Raw genomic sequence first — 20,512 nt, 5'->3', positions numbered from 1 at the left:
GAGAGAGAGAGAGAGCACTTTAGGTCTGAGGTGGTTACAAGAATAACCAAATAACTAATAGTGTGTGTAGAAATGTAGAATGATCTATTGTTCCCATTAATAGTGCGACAAGTTATCCACACTCTAGCTCAATAGAGTACTGAGTTTTTAAACCTAAACCAATTAAAACTAAATCCCTAAATGCTGGTTTTTGAAACTGTCATGAACTATTCTTTCCTAGAAAGCCAATACCGAAGATCCAAGAGCCCTGAAACCTAAGGCAAAAGGTCGAAGATTTCGAGTTTTCAAAATGGGGCTTGAAATTGCGAGCTCAAGCGGGTTCGTGGTTGAAGTGATGCAATTGCAGCATGGGTCGCTTTGTACAAATTTGTTCATTTTCCTTCGTTTGGGAGCAGTCATGTTGAATCATCTCTCTTGCAAATATTCCTTAATTTGAAACCATATAAATGATCAACCAACCAAGATACCTAATTCATCAAAATTTACACTGAAAGATGTAGAAATACATATATATTGCAACAGAACTTAATTAAGAGTACTGGCTAGATAAATAGCTTCTTTCCTTTGTAAACAGCTTATAAATTATGACATAAAGCTTCCGTGGAGAAAGAGCTACGTACTACGTGTACATAAGGACTCGGGGCCCCAATTATTGTACTGATGAGATATGAGTAAAGGACTCGGGACCTGGGAGATTCATCTGATAATCACTCTGCATAGCGTACAGTGGGTTTATTATTCGCAGGAGTACCAAATTCAGTGACGACAGTCCCACCGAAGAGTCGCGCTGCCTCGTCACAGTTGATGGGCCGCTGCTGCTGCGGGGGGCTTGGAACTTCATGGACTTTCTCCTCCGCATTCGGGTTGCCCTGACGGCGATTGTTACCATATCCATGACGAGTGTAGTTAGGTGGTCGTGGAACTTCATGGACTTTCTCCTCCGCATTCGGGTTGCCCTGACGGCGATTGATACCATGAGGAGGAGTGACAGTAGCACGTGGTTTAGACCGGTTCTGAGGAGAAACACCTTGAGCATTTCCCATGGTAGAGATATTAGCAGAAACAAGTACACTGATCTGCTAGTAGCTAACTAGTTTTGCTTTGTTGTATTGTTTTAGGCACGCCAAGCTCCATTTATATAGAAATTTCGGAATCTTTATCAGTACGTTTGAAACCGTCTTTTCTCTTTAAGCTTTAAGGGTCCACCCTAGCTAACCTTTGGGATTTGGGTACTGGGGTTGTTAGCAGTGGCGGATCCAGGATCTCAAACATGTTTAGGTTAATTTTATAAGTGCATAATTTTTTTACTGGTTATCAGGAATTACAACATCTATAATAAGTTTTGGCAAATATGAGCTGAGAAAATAGGGTAGTGAAGATGGCCTTCTATAGCATATTTGTCCAAAATTTAGAGACATTTGACCAACAATTTTAGATTTTGAACATTTATAAACACTATAAATAGGCATAAACCTTTGTTGTATTAAACATAAACATTGAATTTCAAGAATCAAACCAGCGTTAGTCCATATTGTTTACTCAATCACCAACTCTCTATGTTACTTCGATCTTCACACTTACTTTACAGTACACCAAATACTCATCTCATCTTAATCATCACTTTTCTCGATGACTGTATCCTTCTCTTCTGCATGTCCGAGGAGGTGAGGAACTGGTTGAAGAAAACACTTTTTCTTTTTTTGTTTTGGCTACTCTAGATTGATGGCTGTATATATATAACTTGGGATACTTTGGGCAGGAATCTTGTCTAGGCTGCAGCCCATGCAGCTTTAGACATAGATCCGCCCCTGGTTGCTAGCTCTTCTAGATGGTCACTTTCATTAGTTCTAGATTTAATATGTTAGCTTAATGTCAATATAAAAAATACATACTCGTAGTTTGGTTGGAAAATTTTATATTTTCGGTTATCTCGTTATTGCAATGTAATTTATGAAGGAGTTTGTCTGTGATGCAGACATGTATGACATACATTCAACAACTTACGTGCTTAGCAAGTGGGGGGGGGGGGGGGGGTGTGGGTTGTTAGGAACGAAATATGCATATCTGCATAGCCGAATTTTCCTTTGTGAAGTATATGATTACAAACAACAAATGATTACAAACAACGACGCCAGTTTAGCGTCTTCTTCTCCCTTCTGAACCCCTCACTCACACACACACACACAGAGCCAAGGTACGCTTGCTGACGATGGCACACTTAGCTCATCTGTGTGATCTGTACAATTATTCAGATCGAGGAGTTCTATTTCAGCAAGTGGAAATTAAGGAGCATCTTTAAAGGGAGAAGAAGGGGTTCGAGCATAGATATACACACAGACATATAGATAAATGAAGTCTCTAAAAGTGGATTTCATTCCAAGAAAAAATCATATGCCCCATTACCACAATCGGCAATACTCCTCCTACGGTCCTACCGGTGGTTTAATTTCATGCTTCATGTTTGTGGCTCAAGCATATATATAATTAGCTATTAGCAAGTTGGGAACTTGGGATATCGATGAGCATGCTAGATATTTACTTCTTTAGGGGAGGAGCATATGTGCATCTTTCTTTTCACTGATAATAACGTCCTACCTGCCAATGAAGTTAGATATATATGCTCATCAGGCCAGACACACAACATGAATCCACATGCCAATTGTTTAACTTCAAAGTTGGAAGAACAGTCTTGTGGAAAATGGAAAGGTATTAATTCCCAGATTTCATAAATAAAAACTTGATATCGGGAGGATCAAATTCGAAAGCTCAATAATTGTACGTATAAATTCGTTTTGACCATAGTTTGGATCTTTAACTAACACAAAGAACACTTTTGAGTTCAAAAAAAAAAAAAAATGCTCGTTTGAGATTTGTTTCTTGATCATAAACATACTGTACGTGTTTTGTCCTCGGCGAATCTGATGCATGCCCTAATTGTCACTTTTATTCAAACTCTATGGCCTAACATAGTAACAGTAAGTACATGACAAACAAAGCGGTTAGAAATTAGAAGGGGGAAAAAACATCGGTTACATCAGTTTGATCGTTAACTAAGCTATAATCAGTGTCTCACACACACAGTCACACCTTCGATCTATTTGTAAAAATTAGTTCAGTTAATAAGTCTAATTCACAGAAATATATAAATTGATTTTTAGATGTTAGAACTAAAATTAATGTGTTTAAAGACTTATACATTGGATCAAATTAAATCAATGGTTTTGGCAACAAAGAAGTCACTGACTCGAAGCTTATTCACCTTTCATCATATAAGCAAGCACAAACAACTAATTTTTCTAGCGAGGGTGCATGATTGCATACAGTTCTCCAAAACTAGTAAAGTAACCTTGGTGATCGAACAAAGCATATATACACACACGCATTATTCATACCATTCATTTTAGTCTCTATACAAGGAGGAGAATAAAAATAAAAATAAAAAAAAGATAAAAAAAAAGAAGAGGAGGAGGAGATTCAAACCATTTGTACATAATTACATAATTACATATATTATTATTATTTGAACCACCGATCACCTTAATTTACAGATAATATGTTACATGCATGAGCAGCATCAGCTTATTTATTAGCTACTATTAATTTACACCGAAGCAAGTATAAGCTAACTTGTATTAGTGTACACTAATAATTATAACGTCGAAACTGTTTTTGGTCATATTCTTTGGGGTATTCTCTGATCTCAATCCCTCCAAAGGCCTGAGCTGCATCCTTGCTGTTAATAACACCAGCCTGCTGAGGTATACTTTGATGAGGATGAGCTCGAGGTTGGCGTTGATCTTCATGGGAATTTCCCCTTCCGGCAGGCCGGCCTAAGTGCTTGTCTAGCATAGCAAAAGCCTCCACCCCAAGCTTTGCTAGGTCTCCTTGCGTTGCCATCGATCTGATGCTCAAATTCAAATGGAAAAATAACAGATGCACAAATATCTTGCTTTGCTTAATTTACTGTTTCGGTATCTGTTAACTGTAACAGGGTTGGCGGCCAAGCCCCATTTATATAGGAGTAAAAAGGTGACCCTGAATGGATAATGAATCTAACAACACTATCCCTGAACAGATAACATATATAAATATCTTCTTCGATCTTTTGGTGATTCTCTATTCCATCATCTATATATCTACACTTTTGAATGTTCTTTACACTTGATGTCTGGGGTTCCTTTTTGTTAATTACAACTAGCTAGATTCAAGTGTTGAGATATGGTAGATCCTTTCTCACTGTACTACAAGTTTGCTGGCATATATGGTTTGGTCCAAAATTTTCACAGTACTCTACTACACCAGCTAGCTAGTGTTTATGAAGAAGGAGATGACAGATCAAGGACGAGCTTTATTTAAGATTGCATAGGACTGAATCGAATAATATACTGGGATTATCTGAAGTACGTGGAAGATGGGAGGGAAGATATTAACTAGCAGATTCCCTGAAAGGGATGAAGGGAATCAAGATATGTTATCCGGTTCTCCCTTTTCGGTGGCTTATGGATATCGGATTGGATACTATATATACATGGTTATCTTATAAACAGTGATTCAATAAAAACAAGAGCACAGGTTGAGGATCATCACATTGAAAATTTGAAATGAGCCATGAATTAAGCAAAAGTTGTTCCTCCATTTGGAACTAATATATATTATATGAAACATAAAAAGGCTAGCAATCCTTGATTTCCTTGTTATGCAACAAGTTGAGAATCACAGTAAATTAACCGAAAAAAAAACAAAAATTGGTGCTGCTTCTAGATTTTGAATCAAATACAGACTTGCGATCGAGACTTTGACATGATAGAGGAAAAGAGTTGAAACGAATAATAATCCGTTCTACAAAGACTTTGAGTTGCAAAGGCAAGTGTTTTGGGCCAAGACATTGATTATTTGGGCCCAAATAGGTTTCTAGAGATCTCCGTCTTCCTCACCGCGTCTGGACTTGAAAAAGCGAGGGAAGGCTGCTATGTAGCTTCAACCATCGCCAAGTGCCCCCATTCAACATTAATCATCGTCAGTCCAAACAATGGCCGTTTTTGTCCCCATTCTCATCTCCTTTACCGATGCTTTGCTTCATCGTTTCTCTTTCGTCCCTTGTATTAATGCACCACCCATCCACTTCTCTTCCTCATCACCTTCACTTACCCTATTCCAGTTTCCCTTCCTCTTTGCTTCACCTCAGTACTCTCTCTTCGCTTCTTCTTGCTTCTCCCTTTTTTCTGTCCTAAGCTTCCACAATGAGGGAGAGGATTCAGGACACGCTCGCCGCTCACCGGAACGAACTTGTTTCTCTTCTCTCCAGGTTTCTCTTTCTCTTTCTCGATCTGTACTTGCATGTCTTTGTAGATTGAGTGTTTGAGCTTGCATGTTACCGATCTTGAATGATCTAGTCTGATTGAACATTTTATTGTTTGCATTTTTGATTTATGAGAGGTTTTTGAGAAAATAAAATGGGGTTTTTGTGTTGTGTTGGAAGGTATGTTGATCAAGGAAATGGGATACTGCAGCCTCATCAGATAATCAACGAGCTCGATAAAGTGATCGAAGAGGATGAGAAGATGAAGAAGCTCAAGGATAGCCCCTTCAGCAAAGTTCTACAGTCTGCACAGGTCACTCAATTTGCTACATTTTTTTAATTTCAATTGAAGTGTGGGTGACTGGGTGTTATGTATGAATTTATGATTTGGGGAGCTTTTTACTGTTATTATTTTCTTGATTCTGTTTTGATATGAAAGTATTTGCTGAAGTCTACTGGTTTAGTTGCTTAGAAAATGAATTAAATTATTTGGGATTTTTTTTCCTCTAACAAAGTAATGATCTTCTGTCTGAATGTCTTGTAAGTTTTGAATAACTGGTTGGTGTAAAATTTTGTTGATTTAAGGAATGGGTGAATCCGATTCAGCTCAGTTTCCTCTTTCTTTCCTGTTTTTCCTTCTTTTTGTTTTTGCCTGATACAACCAAATAGACAGACTATATATGATTTTTACATCACATGCTTTATCAGTTCAAGTGAGGAGATCATTCTTCTTAATTTGGTTATGGATTTCTAGAATCTTGCACAGAGGTAATGTTCCAAGTGGTGTAATGATTTTCCATGCAGTTATTTTTCTGGCTTTTATTTTGTATAGCATAATGAATGAAAGAACAGATTTCATGTTTTAATATCATAGAAAAAATTAAGATGTACGTAATAAGATAATAATCATAATGAATGTCCTGCGACCCATGCAGTGAAGCATTATATTGTTTGTTGCATGACTTGTCCAAGGGAGGGGACATTTATAAAAGTTATCTTCACTGATTTGGTTTTCTGATTTCATTCTTATTGTCCATTTTAGGAAGCAATTGTTCTGCCTCCTTTTGTGACTCTTGCACTTCGTCCAAGGCCTGGTGTATGGGAATATGTCCGTGTCAATGTCCATGAACTCAGTGTGGATCATTTGAGTGTTGCCGAGTATCTCGGGTTCAAAGAAGAACTTCTAGATGGAGAGTAAGAAATTAATCTCAGTCCAAATATTTGTCACTGAATTTTCTATATTAAACTGCATGTTAGTGTTTAATTATTCTTTCAATTACGTACTTTATCTATGAATGCAATCTAAATTTAAATGGCTTTCATAGGTACAATGACAATTATTTGCTTGAACTTGATTTGGAGCCATTTAATTCAACATTCCCTCGGCCAACCCGTTCATCATCCATTGGGAATGGGGTTCAATTCCTTAACCGTCACTTATCTTCAATTATGTTCCGTAACAAAGATAGTTTGGAGCCTCTTCTTGATTTCCTTCGTACACATAAACATGATGGCCATGTAAGTTTGATAAGCACAAGTTTGCTAAATGTGCATTCCATTTTTTTTTTTTACATTAATTGTCAAAATAATCTATTGGTTCTTTAGTGTATTTTTACTGGACTTCTCTTTGCTTGCTTTCGAATTTAGTGTAAGCTACTTTCAACCTCACTTTGTTAGTAGTATGTCCTTTCCTCGACCCATATAACCAACTAACCAAGGTTTATAAAGAATATAAGGTTTTGAAATCTTCTGAGGTTCCATATACGGACTGAATGCCAATAGCTCCGCAATCTTGTATAGGCAATGATGCTGAACGATCGAATTCAGAGCATACCCAAGCTTCAGTCTGCTCTAGCCAAGGCAGAGGAATATGTTTCTAAGTTCCCACCAATGACACCATACTCTGAGTTCGAGTTCGAGTATGGAATTCATCTATTTTTAAATAATTTTAAGTTCTGGTACCTCAAAGGGGTGACTTTTAATCCTCTTTTCTGTAAGTGTAGGTTACAAGGAATGGGATTTGAGAGAGGGTGGGGTGACACTGCAGGACGTGTGTCGGAGATGGTGCATCTTCTCTTGGAAATTCTGCAAGCTCCAGATCCTTCTACACTTGAAACATTTCTTGGCAGGATTCCTATGGTGTTCAATGTTGTTATCGTGTCTCCACATGGCTACTTTGGCCAAGCAAATGTATTGGGTTTGCCGGACACTGGTGGGCAGGTATAGCTTATATTTCACTTTCATTTTCTTGTGTGTTTTCTTCCTTTATCTTTTTTTCTTTCATATAGAAATTGCTTCATAAAATAGTAATGGATCTAGCAATTTAAATATCTACATATTTTTATGACCACTAAACATCTGCATAGCTTCTTACTGATAATAGGTTGTTTATATACTGGACCAAGTGCGCGCCCTGGAGAATGAGATGCTTCTTAGAATAAAGAAGCAAGGACTGGATATTATTCCAAAAATTCTTATTGTAAGTGTGCTCAAGTCAAAGTTTATGTGATATTAGATGTCAACTTGACATAAGTTATTGTAATTATATAATGACCTTTCACTCAATAATGGTTTAAGGTTACTCGACTGCTACCTGATGCAAAAGGAACAACATGCAACCAGAGATTAGAAAGAGTTAGTGGTACAGAAAACACATATATCTTGCGTGTACCTTTCAGGACAAAGAATGGAATTCTGAGGAAATGGATTTCAAGGTTTGATGTTTGGCCTTACTTGGAGACCTTTACAGAGGTAAGTAGTCAAGCGGAAACAGGTTCCTATCAATCTTTACGATGCATGTCTTTTGGGTTTCAATATAGTTGGTCATAATCAGTCTTATCTCTTCCTCTGGCTATTTTTAGGATGCGTCAAATGAAATTGCTGCTGAGCTACAGGGTGTTCCAGATCTGATCATTGGAAACTACAGTGATGGAAATCTTGTTGCAACTTTGTTATCCAATAAGCTAGGAATCACACAGGTGAACTACTATTTTTCAATCATTTATTTCATGAAACATGAAGAAAATAAAAGATATCTTAGGTTTATATAACGCAATATTAAATTCTCCTTGCAGTGCAATATTGCTCATGCATTAGAGAAGACGAAGTACCCAGATTCTGATATATTTTGGAAACGCTACGAGGACAAGTACCATTTCTCAAGTCAATTCACTGCCGATCTCATTGCAATGAACAGTGCAGATTTCATAATCACCAGTACATACCAAGAGATTGCGGGAAGGTCAGGTTACTTGTCTTAGTTGTCTAGTTGTTTCGAACGTGAATTGACTACATACTAATCTATCAGAAGAAATAGTATCTCAGTTTTCTCTAGTCTCATTTCCGCATTTTCACTTGTTATCTAGTAATACACTCAGGTGTAAACAGTCTAGTTATGAAAATAAGTTCGTTTACTTCTCTGTTACAACTAAGTGGGCTGCATGTGGCACATTTATGCCTTCAAACTTTGTGTCTTTTTAAACTTTTCAACAAAGCTGATATTCTTGTTCTTTTTCTCAGCCAGAACAATGTTGGACAGTATGAGAGCCACACAGCTTTCACTCTTCCTGGGCTGTATCGAGTTGTTCATGGGGTTGATGTTTTTGATACTAAGTTTAATATTGTCTCTCCAGGAGCAGATATGTGCATATATTTTCCATATTCTGACAGCGAAAACAGACTTACAGCACTGCATGGTTCAATTGAAGAACTTATATATGGGGCTGAGCAGAATGATAAGCATATGTGAGTATCTTGGAATGTTAATAGTTACAAAACTAAATTTCTATACAGTTGTGTCCCCTAGCCTTTTGCGTGCTATAAAATTTATAGAAATGTAGGTTTTACAATTACTTCATTTTCCCGATAGAATTTTTAAAACTTCCTTTATGATGATACAGTGGGTTCTTGGCTGATCGATCAAAGCCTATGGTGTTTTCCATGGCAAGACTTGATAGAGTGAAAAATTTAACTGGACTAGTTGAGTGCTATGGTAAGAGCACCAAACTAAGAGAAATGGTGAATCTTGTTGTGGTTGGTGGTTACATGGATGCCAAGAACTCTAGGGATAGAGAAGAAATGGTAGAGATTGAAAAGATGCACGACCTCATTAAGAAGTACGACTTGCATGGCCAGTTTAGATGGATAGCGGCACAAATGAACCGTGCGCGTAATGGTGAGCTGTACCGCTACATTGCAGACACAAGAGGTGTCTTTGTGCAGGTATGTGATGTAGATATGTAATGCTCTGAAATGGTTCCACTAATAACATGTGGCATATAAAAATCCAATATCCTTTCATCTGTTGCAGCCTGCTTTCTATGAAGCTTTTGGCCTCACTGTTGTGGAAGCCATGACTTGTGGCCTTCCTACTTTTGCCACTTGTCATGGTGGACCTGCTGAGATCATTGAGCATGGTGTCTCAGGGTTCCATATTGATCCCTATCACCCTGATCAAGTAGCAGAAACTCTGATCGACTTCTTTGGTCAGTGCCAAAAGGATCCTAGCCACTGGGAAAAGATATCTGGAGCTGGGCTTAAACGAATTTATGGAAGGTATGATATTCTTGGCCGAATTTCAGATCGGCCATCATGGAGTCTTGGACAATCTTTATCAACCTCAGTCACCTCAGTGTAACTGATTTTGAGTTCATTTCTCAAGGTACACATGGAAAATATATTCTGAGAGGCTGCTCACCTTAGCTGGGGTTTATGGTTTCTGGAAGCACGTTTCTAAGCTTGAGAGGCGAGAAGCAAGGCGATATCTGGAGATGTTTTACACTCTCAAGTACCGAAGTCTGGTTAGTTACGTTATCCTTCCAGTGAAATATTGTCCACATAATAGCATGTGCATTCCTCGGTGATTTTTCTTAAACCCACTCTACATGGGTCCTCCTGGTTAGTGACTGCACATCTTGTCTTGTTCAGTCAGGAACTTACTAATTTTCTGTCATTCTGATCATCTTTCAGGTGAAGAACATTCTGCTGGCTGTTGATGAGCATCACTGAACTACCTTAACATACCAGAAAATTCGAAGCTGTCTGCTTGGTACCGCTTAGCATGCATATGTCTGTTTTCAATCTTCCCCAACTGCTATGCGCAGAACATGTTATACTTTCTTCTCCTTTGGTTCAAGTGCGTGTTGTTATTTCGAACTCACTAGTCTGTGTTAGAAGCCTGATCGAACTTATGCTAAACTACATTAAATAAGTTGATGTTTGAGTTTTGTGGACTTGTGAAATATGTAAATATAGGAGATTGCTGCAGTTTCCAACCAAGCCGAGGAACCTTCTAGCTAGGTCATTGCTAGCTAGAGGGACTTTGACATCCCCACCTTTAACACTAGCATTATTTGGGGTTTGATCGATCGACGATCATCAGTGTGTCATGTTAGATTAAAATGGCCAATTAACAATGGCTCCAGACAGATACTGATATCATATTTAAGATGCCTTTGAGTCGCAAACTGGCAGCTTTAGAATTCACTGAAGCTATATTTTTAAGTGAACGTGTTGAACTCGAGGTCAAATTGCTGAGGTGAGCAAGGTCCATAGCAAACCACACACTGAAAAGGAACAACTGAACAAGCAGGGTCGGCAAGATTAAGGCTCAGGTTATGCTTGAAACCATTTACAAACCTACTGCTCAGAGTGTTCGCAGTGTTGCCTGAGACCACGACGCGACGCTTTATATAGCCTCGAACAAATTGAGAGTCACGTAAAGACAATCGTCACTAAAGTAGAATAAATAAACAAATAAGGACGTACAAGATATATAACCACGCGCGGCTCTAGTGGTTGAGCATTCAGGGAATCCCTCAGCCGGCATTCGACTTGCGAAGCTGTAAAAAGTGGCCAAGCACTGTGCGACAAGCACTGTGCGACAAGGTGTAATAAATAACTGGAGCATTTCACGGAAATTAATAATTTTATAACGTGCACATCCAATATATTTGTTTTCAGTACTGAGAGTAAGTCCAACAAATTCTCTAAATTTTTTGATTTTCTCTATTTTAAGGAATATGGGGTCATTTTCCACTCCAATAGCTTCTCTATCTTATTCTCTAAAATAGGGAAAGAGATGAAAAAAAAGCTTTGCTTCCCTATATTTACAAATTCTCTAAAAATATTTAGGGAAAGAAGAATTGAATGTTGCACATTCTTCAAGACTCAAAGATAAGAAAAAAAACATAATTTATTCTAAAAAAATAAACTTAATTTTATATTTTTATACTTATTATTATATTGTAATAAATGAGGATTGTTGTTGTAATAAATATTTGAATCTTTAAAATAGGGAACTGTTGGATTTGGTATAACTAAATTTTTAGAGATTTTGAGTTTTGCTTCCCTATTATGTAGAAAATATAAAGAAGCCGTTGGACTTGCTCTAAGATAAAACTACCACTAGTAACAAAAACAAAAAAAACAAAAAAAGATAAAACTACCACCGTACAAAAAAAAAAAACTACCACTGTAACAAAACAAAAACAAAAAAACAAAAAAAAGATAAAACTACCACAAAATACAATAGAGAAATTTTGATAAATAACCTCTTTTAGGCTATTGAGTTGATTTTTGATCATGTTTTTGTAAACTATTGAAAAATAACCATACAAAAGGATCAAAAGTCTCAAATACCCTTATTTAAATTTCTCTCATTTTATCCAACCTCTATCATTCGTTCATTCAAGATCAAATTCAAAAACTGAAACACACAAAATATATTCCTTTCATCTCCTTCGTAAAGGCTTTTGTTCAGATGTCTCGTTTAGTTATTATTGTCCAAGACTCTATCTAGTTGAAAGTGTAACAATTAAGTATATTTGATTTCATTGTCTCGTATATGGCTTAACTTGTAATTGTCGAAAAAAAATCAATAGTCCGTATACAAAGTCTGAAAATAAAGATGTATATATGCTATGAATTTCCAATTGCTAAATTGGTTCCTAGTGCAAAAAGTAATATTGGCACCTCATGCATGGATTGTACAGAACCTGAGATTTATGCTATCAATGTTTTCTCTTCATTTTTTTAGTAAAAGGAATTCCATCAAACAGTTAGAAGGTATAAGACTTCACCAGTAGATTCCATAGTAATATTACCAGATCATAAAGAAGGGTGACCAAGCACTCAAGAGCTCATTAGTCAATGCTAACATCAGTTTTCTCTCTTATCTGAGGGAGAAAAACAAAAATAGCTTCAGATCTTTCATGTACAAGCTTCGTTAAGCATGTTCATCATTTGTATCATTAGAAAGCCTTCCCATAGGAGTGACACACTGACATGTCTATAAATTTCTAGCCAATATACTACACTTTCGCCAAACGCAAACTCTTCAGCCATTTAACTTTCTCCAGAAGGACGCGAAACAGCGTCATCATGATCTGAGAAACAAAAACAACTCGTTGTCTGCAACCCCATATGCTAATGTCTTATTGCTAACTGATGTCAATATATCAATTCTTTGGTATCAATGAGCTTAAGCCTTTATAATATATCACTTTATTTAATTACTCTATCAAGTTAACCATGTTATGCAACAAATTGGTCTTGGATGATTTTTTTCAGGGATATGAAGGGAGGAAAGCACGAACAAAAATGAAGAAGATCGAGCAATTTATAGATAATGGGAATTGTGAATGTTAAAAAAAAAAAAAATTACACAAATTTAAATGAGGGTAATTAGGACTTTTGATCTCTTTATATGGTTATTTTTCAATAGTTTGTAAAACCATGGTCAAAAATCAACTCAAAAACCTAAAAGAGTTCATTTATTAAAATTTCTCGAGTATAATGTTGTAACCAAAAAAAAAATACAAGAGTATAATGTCAATTCGACCACTTTAGAATATATGGCGTCTTTTTCCATCTTTCTTATAAAAATGATTGATGATCAAAATCCTACCAGACTCGCCAACATCTCCCGTCAACCTCAGGCGCCTCGTCAAATTCTAAGACTAGTCAACACTTTCCGCGAGTAGTCTACACCTCATCACTCGAGCGCGTCTGCTCTCATCTTTCCATTTCCGTCTGTCATTGGATATTTGGATTTGTCACTTTTGGCGAAGCAAATTCCAAAGCTAATTTTACAAGTCATTTCAGTCGTCCTCATCCAGAAGAGCTCAACCTCCTCCGTCTCCGCTTCCGTCACAACTTCCAAATGGCGGCTAACGACCTCGACCTCGACGCCTTGCTCCGTTACGCCGCCGCTAACGTCCCCGCCTTCCCTCCCTCGCCGTCCAATTTCACCGTCTCCAAGGTCCGTTCACTATCTTAAACCCTCTCTAAAATTCTATACATGTTTCGGTATTATGTGGAAATTTGAGAAATCGGATTCTGTGCTCTACTTGTAGTTCGGCCATGGACAATCGAATCCGACTTATCTGATGCAAGTCGGATTCGGAGCGGCGGTGAAACGCTACGTTTTGAGAAAGAAGCCTCCGGGGAAGCTGCTCCAGTCTGCTCACGCCGTCGAGAGAGAATTCCAGGTCAACTCTCTGTTTCTCTCTCATTTGATTTTGGCCTATATAGCTCTATTTCGTTGCTTTAGGAAATGTATGAGAAGCATGTAATTTAGTTTTGTGATTGAAAATTTGAAATCATGATCATATACTGAGCTGCGGAGAATTGTAATCTTTTGATTTTGGAGATACAGGTGCTTCAAGCGTTGAGTAATCACACGCTGGTTCCGGTTCCGAAAGTCTTCTGTTTGTGTACTGATCCCAGTGTGATTGGAACGTCTTTTTACATCATGGAGTTTCTGGAAGGCCGCATTTTCGTTGACCCGAGGCTACCGGTATAGCTATTGAAGTAGTTGTTTAGTGTGGCTTTAGTGTCTTTTATATGTATTGCTTTGAATTTTGTTGAGTTGTGTTGTTGCTCTGTTTGATCAGGGCGTGGAGCCTGCGAGCAGGAGGGCTATTTACCAAGCAACTGCGAAAGTTTTAGCGTCTCTGCATTCCGCTGATTTTGATGCCATTGGTCTAGGAAAGTATGGGCGCCGTGAAAACTATTGTAAACGGCAGGTGCATGCAAGTTTATGCATTTTAGCTTCTCAGACTATTGGGTGTCTTTGTATAATGCCAATAATTGAATCATATTCCAAAATTAGTTAGAATCATATTCCAAGTTTAATAAGGTTGTGCAGGTTCTATTAGTTAGGATCCAATGGTCTTAAAGCTTACTTGGGGGCTTATAGTCTATGTTGTTCTTAGGTAGAGAGGTGGGCGAAACAATATATTGCCTCCACTGGTGAAGGCAAGCCTGAGAGAAATCCAAAGATGTTTGAGCTAATTGATTGGTTACAGCAGCATATTCCTCTTGAAGATTCTTCAGGAGGTGCAACCGGCTTAGTTCATGGGGACTTTCGCCTCGATAATCTTGTGTTTCATCCTATTGAGGTTTGGCACTCCAGATACCCTTAAAAAATCTGATTGTATACATGTATCTACCTATTTCGATATGTGTGCTTGTGCTTGTATTCTTCATGTCAAATATTGAAAATTTCTAAGCAGTCTACTTCTGCTTCTGGACTCTAGTCTTGTGAAAGGATGCAAATTTATTTTTGGATCCATGTTCAATTATACACTGCATGCGCACCCCATTTATCTGTGGTGTTCTTTAAATGGATCTTAATATGCTTACAGTAATTCTAAAGCTTAACAATCTGAGTGGATATCTGATGCTGACCTCTCAATCTGCAGGATCGAGTGATTGGCATTCTTGACTGGGAATTGTCTACTCTTGGAAACCAAATGTGTGATGTTGCTTACTGCTCCATGGTATTGGGCCTTTCCAATCAAGCACAACGTTTTGGTTTGAAACTTGATACCGTAACTACCTTTAAAACGATGGGCATGTCATTGATTGCTACTTTCCTCTTTGCAGCCTTATATCACGGACCTTGGGGCTGACAAAGATCATCTTGGTAAAGGTATGGAACATACTGGGCTTCCAGAAGGGATTCCTTCTCTGGCAGAATATGTGGCAGAATACTGCTCGTCATCTGTAAGTTAGATGTACAATCGTACTGAAACTATTGTGAATTAGTTGTCCATGTGTTCATTTCTTCATCTAAGAATTTGAGTATATCTGCTTCGAATAAAGTAAGACGCATATTGGTTTTCGAAGGCATTACCAAAATATGGTGCTAATGTTAATAGTTGCCGATTGATAAAGTTATGTGATTAAGTTCTGACCCACACAAGTTAATAAGGTCAAATTCCGGTGTGGGGATATATAATAATGTTGTGAATGCTGTTTAACAATGTTGTGGGCTTATCTCTGAGATAGACGTTGGCTTGATGGACAGACTTCTCTGTACCAGTAAAGCAACTGTTTTTTACCTGGTGGTCCTGTTGATTGTTACTATGTGTAGCTCAGTTTTAGTTTTTGACTAAATTCTGCTGAGTGACAGACTTGCATTGGAAATGTTGCATTGCAGGGAAAGCCATGGCCTTTTGCTGAGTGGAAGTTTTATATAGCATTTTCTTTATTCCGTGGTGCATCAATATATGCTGGCATTTATAGTAGATGGACCATGGTATCTTCTGAAGCATTGTTTAATATTAATTTTTCAAGTTCAGTGCAAAAAGTTTTTGTCATTGGATGTAACATATTATGTAGGTAACATAGTTGACCATCAAATGCAGGGTAATGCTTCAGGAGGTGAGAGTGCCCGGCATGCAGGTGACAAAGCTAATTTTCTTATAGACAACGCATGGGAACTTGTTAGACGAGAATCTGTGCTTCCTGAGCATCCTCCATCAGGTAGTTACACCATCTTAAGATAATGATTGCCTTCCAGTACATGTTTTCTACATATAGATTGATTATTTTTCTTGATTTGAATAATGGCTTGCGAGAGTATTGACATGCAAACTTTTCTGTCAGGTTCTTTTGTTGCTCAGGACTACTTCAAAGGGTTGGCACGAGAGAGTGAAGATCAAGGATTTTTAAAAGGGGAAGGGAAGTTTGTCCCCAGTAAAAGCATTCTGGAATTGAGAAACAGGTTGGTCAAGTTCATGGAAGATCACATATATCCCATGGAAAAAGAATTCTATGAACTTTCTGAGTCTACCTCGCGTTGGACAGTGCATCCTGAGGAGGAGAAGTTAAAGGAGCTAGCCAAGAAAGAAGGCCTATGGAACTTATTTATACCTGTAACCGTCTGATCTTCGCTTCCCATTTTGAAGACTAGTTTATGCTGCACATACAGATAAATTTTGTTCCAATGAACATAATTGGCTTCTGCTTTTGTACTTGTGTGCAGATTGATAGTGCTGCCAGGGCAAAAAAAATAATTTTTGATGGGACTAATCAGCTTCAGTCAGATGATACCTACAATCAGTTATTGGGCGCGGGTCTTTCAAACCTTGAATATGGATATCTTTGTGAGATCATGGGTCGTTCTGTTTGGGCTCCACAAGTGTTCAACTGTGGTGCACCTGATACCGGAAATATGGAGGTATGAAAGCATCTTATCAGTCACTACCTAGGAATGATGAACCAGTATAATCGGTCTATCTGTCTATCACCATATGACGTACTCTATCCAGAGATGAATCTCTTTATCATAGCGAGTTATTTATCTTGGGGATTCTTCTTGAAATCTTCAAATTTCAAAAAGGAAATGCTTTTTGTATGCTGGGTTACTGAATAAGTTACTGATATAATATCTATGTACATCTATGTTTTTATAGCAATAGGTCATAAAATTACTTGTCAGATATCATTTTGCAAGATTATTGATCTGGTTCCATATCTTTTCATATTAGGTCTTGTTGCGTTATGGGAACAAAGAACAACTGCTTGAATGGCTTATTCCTTTACTTGAGGGGAGAATTAGGTCAGGATTCGCAATGACAGAGCCCAAAGTTGCATCCTCTGATGCAACTAACATCGAATGTTCTATTAGTAGGTGAGCTTGTGCAGTTTGTCTTTCTAGGTGCTAAGGTCATGTCCTCTTACTCAGTCATCAACTTAAAGCACTGCAATTACATAGGAAGCCTATCTCAGTATTTTCATCCAAGCCCCCTTTCGAACAGATACTTAAATTAGATGTGGTGTATGCCTTTATATTTTTGTGCTGTATATATTTAGAATAAAATATATGTTTGATTGTCTCTGAACTATATGTATAGACAAGGAGATTCATATATTATCAATGGAACAAAATGGTGGACAAGTGGGGCTATGGATCCAAGATGTAGACTTCTTATAGTCATGGTTAGTTCTTCTTTTATGTCATTTACTTAATTTTTTCTTTGTTTCTAACATAATAAACGAAGGTTACCTGAATCACTATGTAGGGAAAAACCGACTTCAGTGCTGCCATGCATAAGCAGCAGTCTATGATCTTAGTGGATATCCGGACTCCAGGTGTACACATTAAGAGACCACTTACAGTTTTTGGCTATGATGATGCACCTCATGGGCATGCAGAAGTTTTATTTGACAATGTACGCGTCCCAGCTAAGAATATACTACTGGGAGAGGGACGTGGGTTTGAGATTGCACAGGTATTGTGTGCACTGTTTCTGTGTAACCTCGTGGACTATCTAGATTGTTATTCTAATTTGTTTGGTTCTCATATGGGTTTCATTCCCAGATTTTACTTGGAAATTTGAGCTCTCTTTTTGTTTTTATTTTTGATGGTTATAGAATCCAAATTTTTGAGGTTATATAATAAGAACAATTATTTCCTCCCACGACGAATTTTCGTCTGCCACAATATCCTCAAAAGAATTATAGTATGTGCAGCACCACATGCCGCATCTTAACCAAAAAGAAAGATTCTGAGATTTCTGTTGGGAATTTAATATATTTGTTCATTTTTGGGTTCAATTAGAGAGCAGTAATGAGCGAGTTGTGACTTTTGGTTGGTTGTATTGACTCAGATACTGGATGTTTCTCTGTTCATTTACATATTGACATTAACTAATATCCTTGCAGGGTAGGTTAGGCCCAGGAAGGTTACACCATTGCATGAGACTGATAGGAGCTGCCGAACGAGGCATGCAGATAATGGCCGAAAGGGCTCTTAGTAGAACGGTTTTTAGGAAGTTGATTGCTGAACAAGGCTCTTTTCGTTCTGATATAGCAAAGGTAATGATAAAATTACACCCATTATTAGCTTCATTTATAATACTTCCAGGCTCTTCAGTCATTCAAATGAATCAAGAGGTGATCTGATTTGAATCTTATAAATCTTCTATCTGCTTTTCAGTGTCGAATAGAGCTAGAGAAAACCAGATTGTTGGTTCTGGATGCAGCTGACCAGCTTGATAGACTTGGAAACAAAAAGGCCCGCGGAGCTCTAGCAATGGCAAAGGTATACTGTTTGCCCTTATAACTGCAGGAGTCAAATATACTGATCTGGTGCTCATTTAACTGTCAATCAAATTATTCTTACTAAATTGCTGGTTTGTGGAGCAGGTAGCAGCCCCAAACATGGCTCTAATGGTGCTGGACATGGCAATGCAAGTCCATGGCGGCGCTGGCTTGTCTTCTGACACTTGTCTGGCTCATCTTTGGGCCACGGCAAGAACCTTGAGAATAGCAGATGGTCCAGATGAAGTTCACTTGGGTACCATTGCCAAGTTAGAACTACAGAGAGCTAAAGCTAAACTCTGAAACTTTCAGGGAAGATATCAACCAGGAAACAAGCATATTTCACAAATGAGTGAATTCAAGTCTGGCCAGGTGCTTCATTGAAACTGTTTTGCCCTAGTTAAATTGTAATGAGTTAATAAGATCAACACGACATAGTTCTACAAACTAACAGTTGAGAAATAGTATCAATAATGTTGATGTCAAAAGAAACATGCTGTATATAAAAGAAAATGTAGCAATTGGAATAGGAAATCCACAATATACCAGTTGGAAGTAATCCCTTACTCTTTATATCAAGTTCAATAAATGGTTAATTACTACTAATTAAGTATGTATGATAAATCAGTTAAATGATTCCTCTGTTATGTGATAGTACATATATTATATAGGATTAATTTCAGTTTACCCCTTGAGGTTTGGTTTGGGGTTAACATCGTTTCACTCCTCATACTTTTAATTTTGAAAATTTACCCCATAGAGTCTCTAATTTTCATAAATCAGACTGAGGTTTGGAGTTAACATTATTTCATTCCCCATACTTTTAGTTTACCCCCTAAAGTCTTCAATTTTCATAAATCAGACACAATTAGTAAAATTTTGTCTAATTCAGACGTTAATTTTGACTTCATAACTCATTAAAAGGGCTAAAATAGTCTTATAACAACATAAATCGTCTTATAGGATCTTTTTTTTTAAAGATTTCATGCTATTATTTAACCTCCAAATTAGACGAAATTTTAACAATTATGTATAATTTATGAAAATTGGAGACTTTAGGGGGTAAATTTTTAAAACTAAAAATACGGGGAGTGAAATGATGTTAATTCTAAACCTCAGGGTGTAAACTGAAATTAATCTTATCATATATGTGCTAGAGATATTTAGATATAGATGATGTGTTGATAGAGATTACAAATGCAATCTGACTTTGTAATAGATTTTATGAAAATACCTATATGTCAACTCTTATTCTCAAAAATCGAATGATAATACTAGTTAAATTTGAAGTTGAATTGCTGTAAGTCTGGAAATAAACTATAGGAAAGATGGTTAGATGAAAATTTCTCGGTAGCAGTGCATATGAGAAACATAATCAAGCTTAAACCGTTAATTCTATTAATATGTAAATATTTTTTTTGAAAATAGGAGATTTGACTGATACGATCAGATGATCAGATCAACTAGATTTCGGTTATCTCTAAAATTAGACACCCAATTGTAGACGTTTCACAACTAGCTACATCTCAATTGTGAGGATGCTATCTATGGAGTAGAGTGTCAAAAATGAACGACCCTCAATTTTGCTGTGACCAATGAGTAATCTCCAACCTGATATTTGCTAACAGAATTAACTGTCAATCAGAAAAAAGATCAACAAAGGGCTTCCCCAAGTTGAGCAGAGCCTAGGGTTCCAACAAAGGCACATATAAGCGATCCCTGAGACCGCTCTGCAGCTAACCGGAGAAAAGAAAAACACACTTTGGTTTCTTCGGTTTCTTACAACTGATTTGTTCTCTCCTACCCTAGCTACTAGCTAGGGTGGTGTTGATCCCTCGAGCCACTGAGTAAGCTGTGGTTTTAACTTGAGAATTACTCAAG

The 20,512-nt window shown here is 37.4% G+C and overlaps 2 protein-coding genes across 2 annotated transcripts; both read left to right on the top strand.

The window, feature by feature from the left end:
- The first annotated feature begins 5,029 nt into the window (after nt 1–5,029).
- On the top strand, nt 5,030–10,536 carry LOC101298794 (sucrose synthase 2-like). The gene is made up of 16 exons (XM_004298099.1): nt 5,030–5,099; nt 5,233–5,305; nt 5,480–5,612; nt 6,342–6,493; nt 6,625–6,817; nt 7,100–7,218; nt 7,303–7,519; nt 7,683–7,778; nt 7,877–8,050; nt 8,161–8,277; nt 8,374–8,540; nt 8,819–9,043; nt 9,199–9,520; nt 9,609–9,853; nt 9,960–10,098; nt 10,268–10,536. The coding sequence occupies exons 1-16, from the start codon at nt 5,030–5,032 to the stop codon at nt 10,304–10,306; spliced, it is 2,481 nt and encodes an 826-aa protein (XP_004298147.1). The 3' UTR covers nt 10,307–10,536.
- A 2,924-nt stretch (nt 10,537–13,460) lies between these two features.
- On the top strand, nt 13,461–19,235 carry LOC101298511 (acyl-CoA dehydrogenase family member 10-like). The gene is made up of 17 exons (XM_004298098.1): nt 13,461–13,559; nt 13,654–13,788; nt 13,956–14,096; nt 14,194–14,325; nt 14,515–14,700; nt 15,004–15,081; nt 15,188–15,307; nt 15,744–15,842; nt 15,952–16,069; nt 16,193–16,461; nt 16,572–16,766; nt 17,077–17,219; nt 17,443–17,527; nt 17,611–17,820; nt 18,254–18,406; nt 18,528–18,632; nt 18,737–19,235. Exons 1-17 carry the CDS (start codon nt 13,461–13,463, stop codon nt 18,932–18,934), a joined length of 2,466 nt encoding a protein of 821 aa, XP_004298146.1. The 3' UTR covers nt 18,935–19,235.
- Nucleotides 19,236–20,512: the final 1,277 nt, after the last annotated feature.

This window comes from Fragaria vesca, linkage group LG4 (genome assembly GCF_000184155.1).
Source record: "Fragaria vesca subsp. vesca linkage group LG4, FraVesHawaii_1.0, whole genome shotgun sequence".
Classification (NCBI taxonomy): Eukaryota; Viridiplantae; Streptophyta; class Magnoliopsida; order Rosales; family Rosaceae; genus Fragaria; species Fragaria vesca.
The sequence above is the reverse complement of the archived record's forward strand: the minus strand, read 5'-3'. Positions and strand labels throughout refer to the sequence as shown.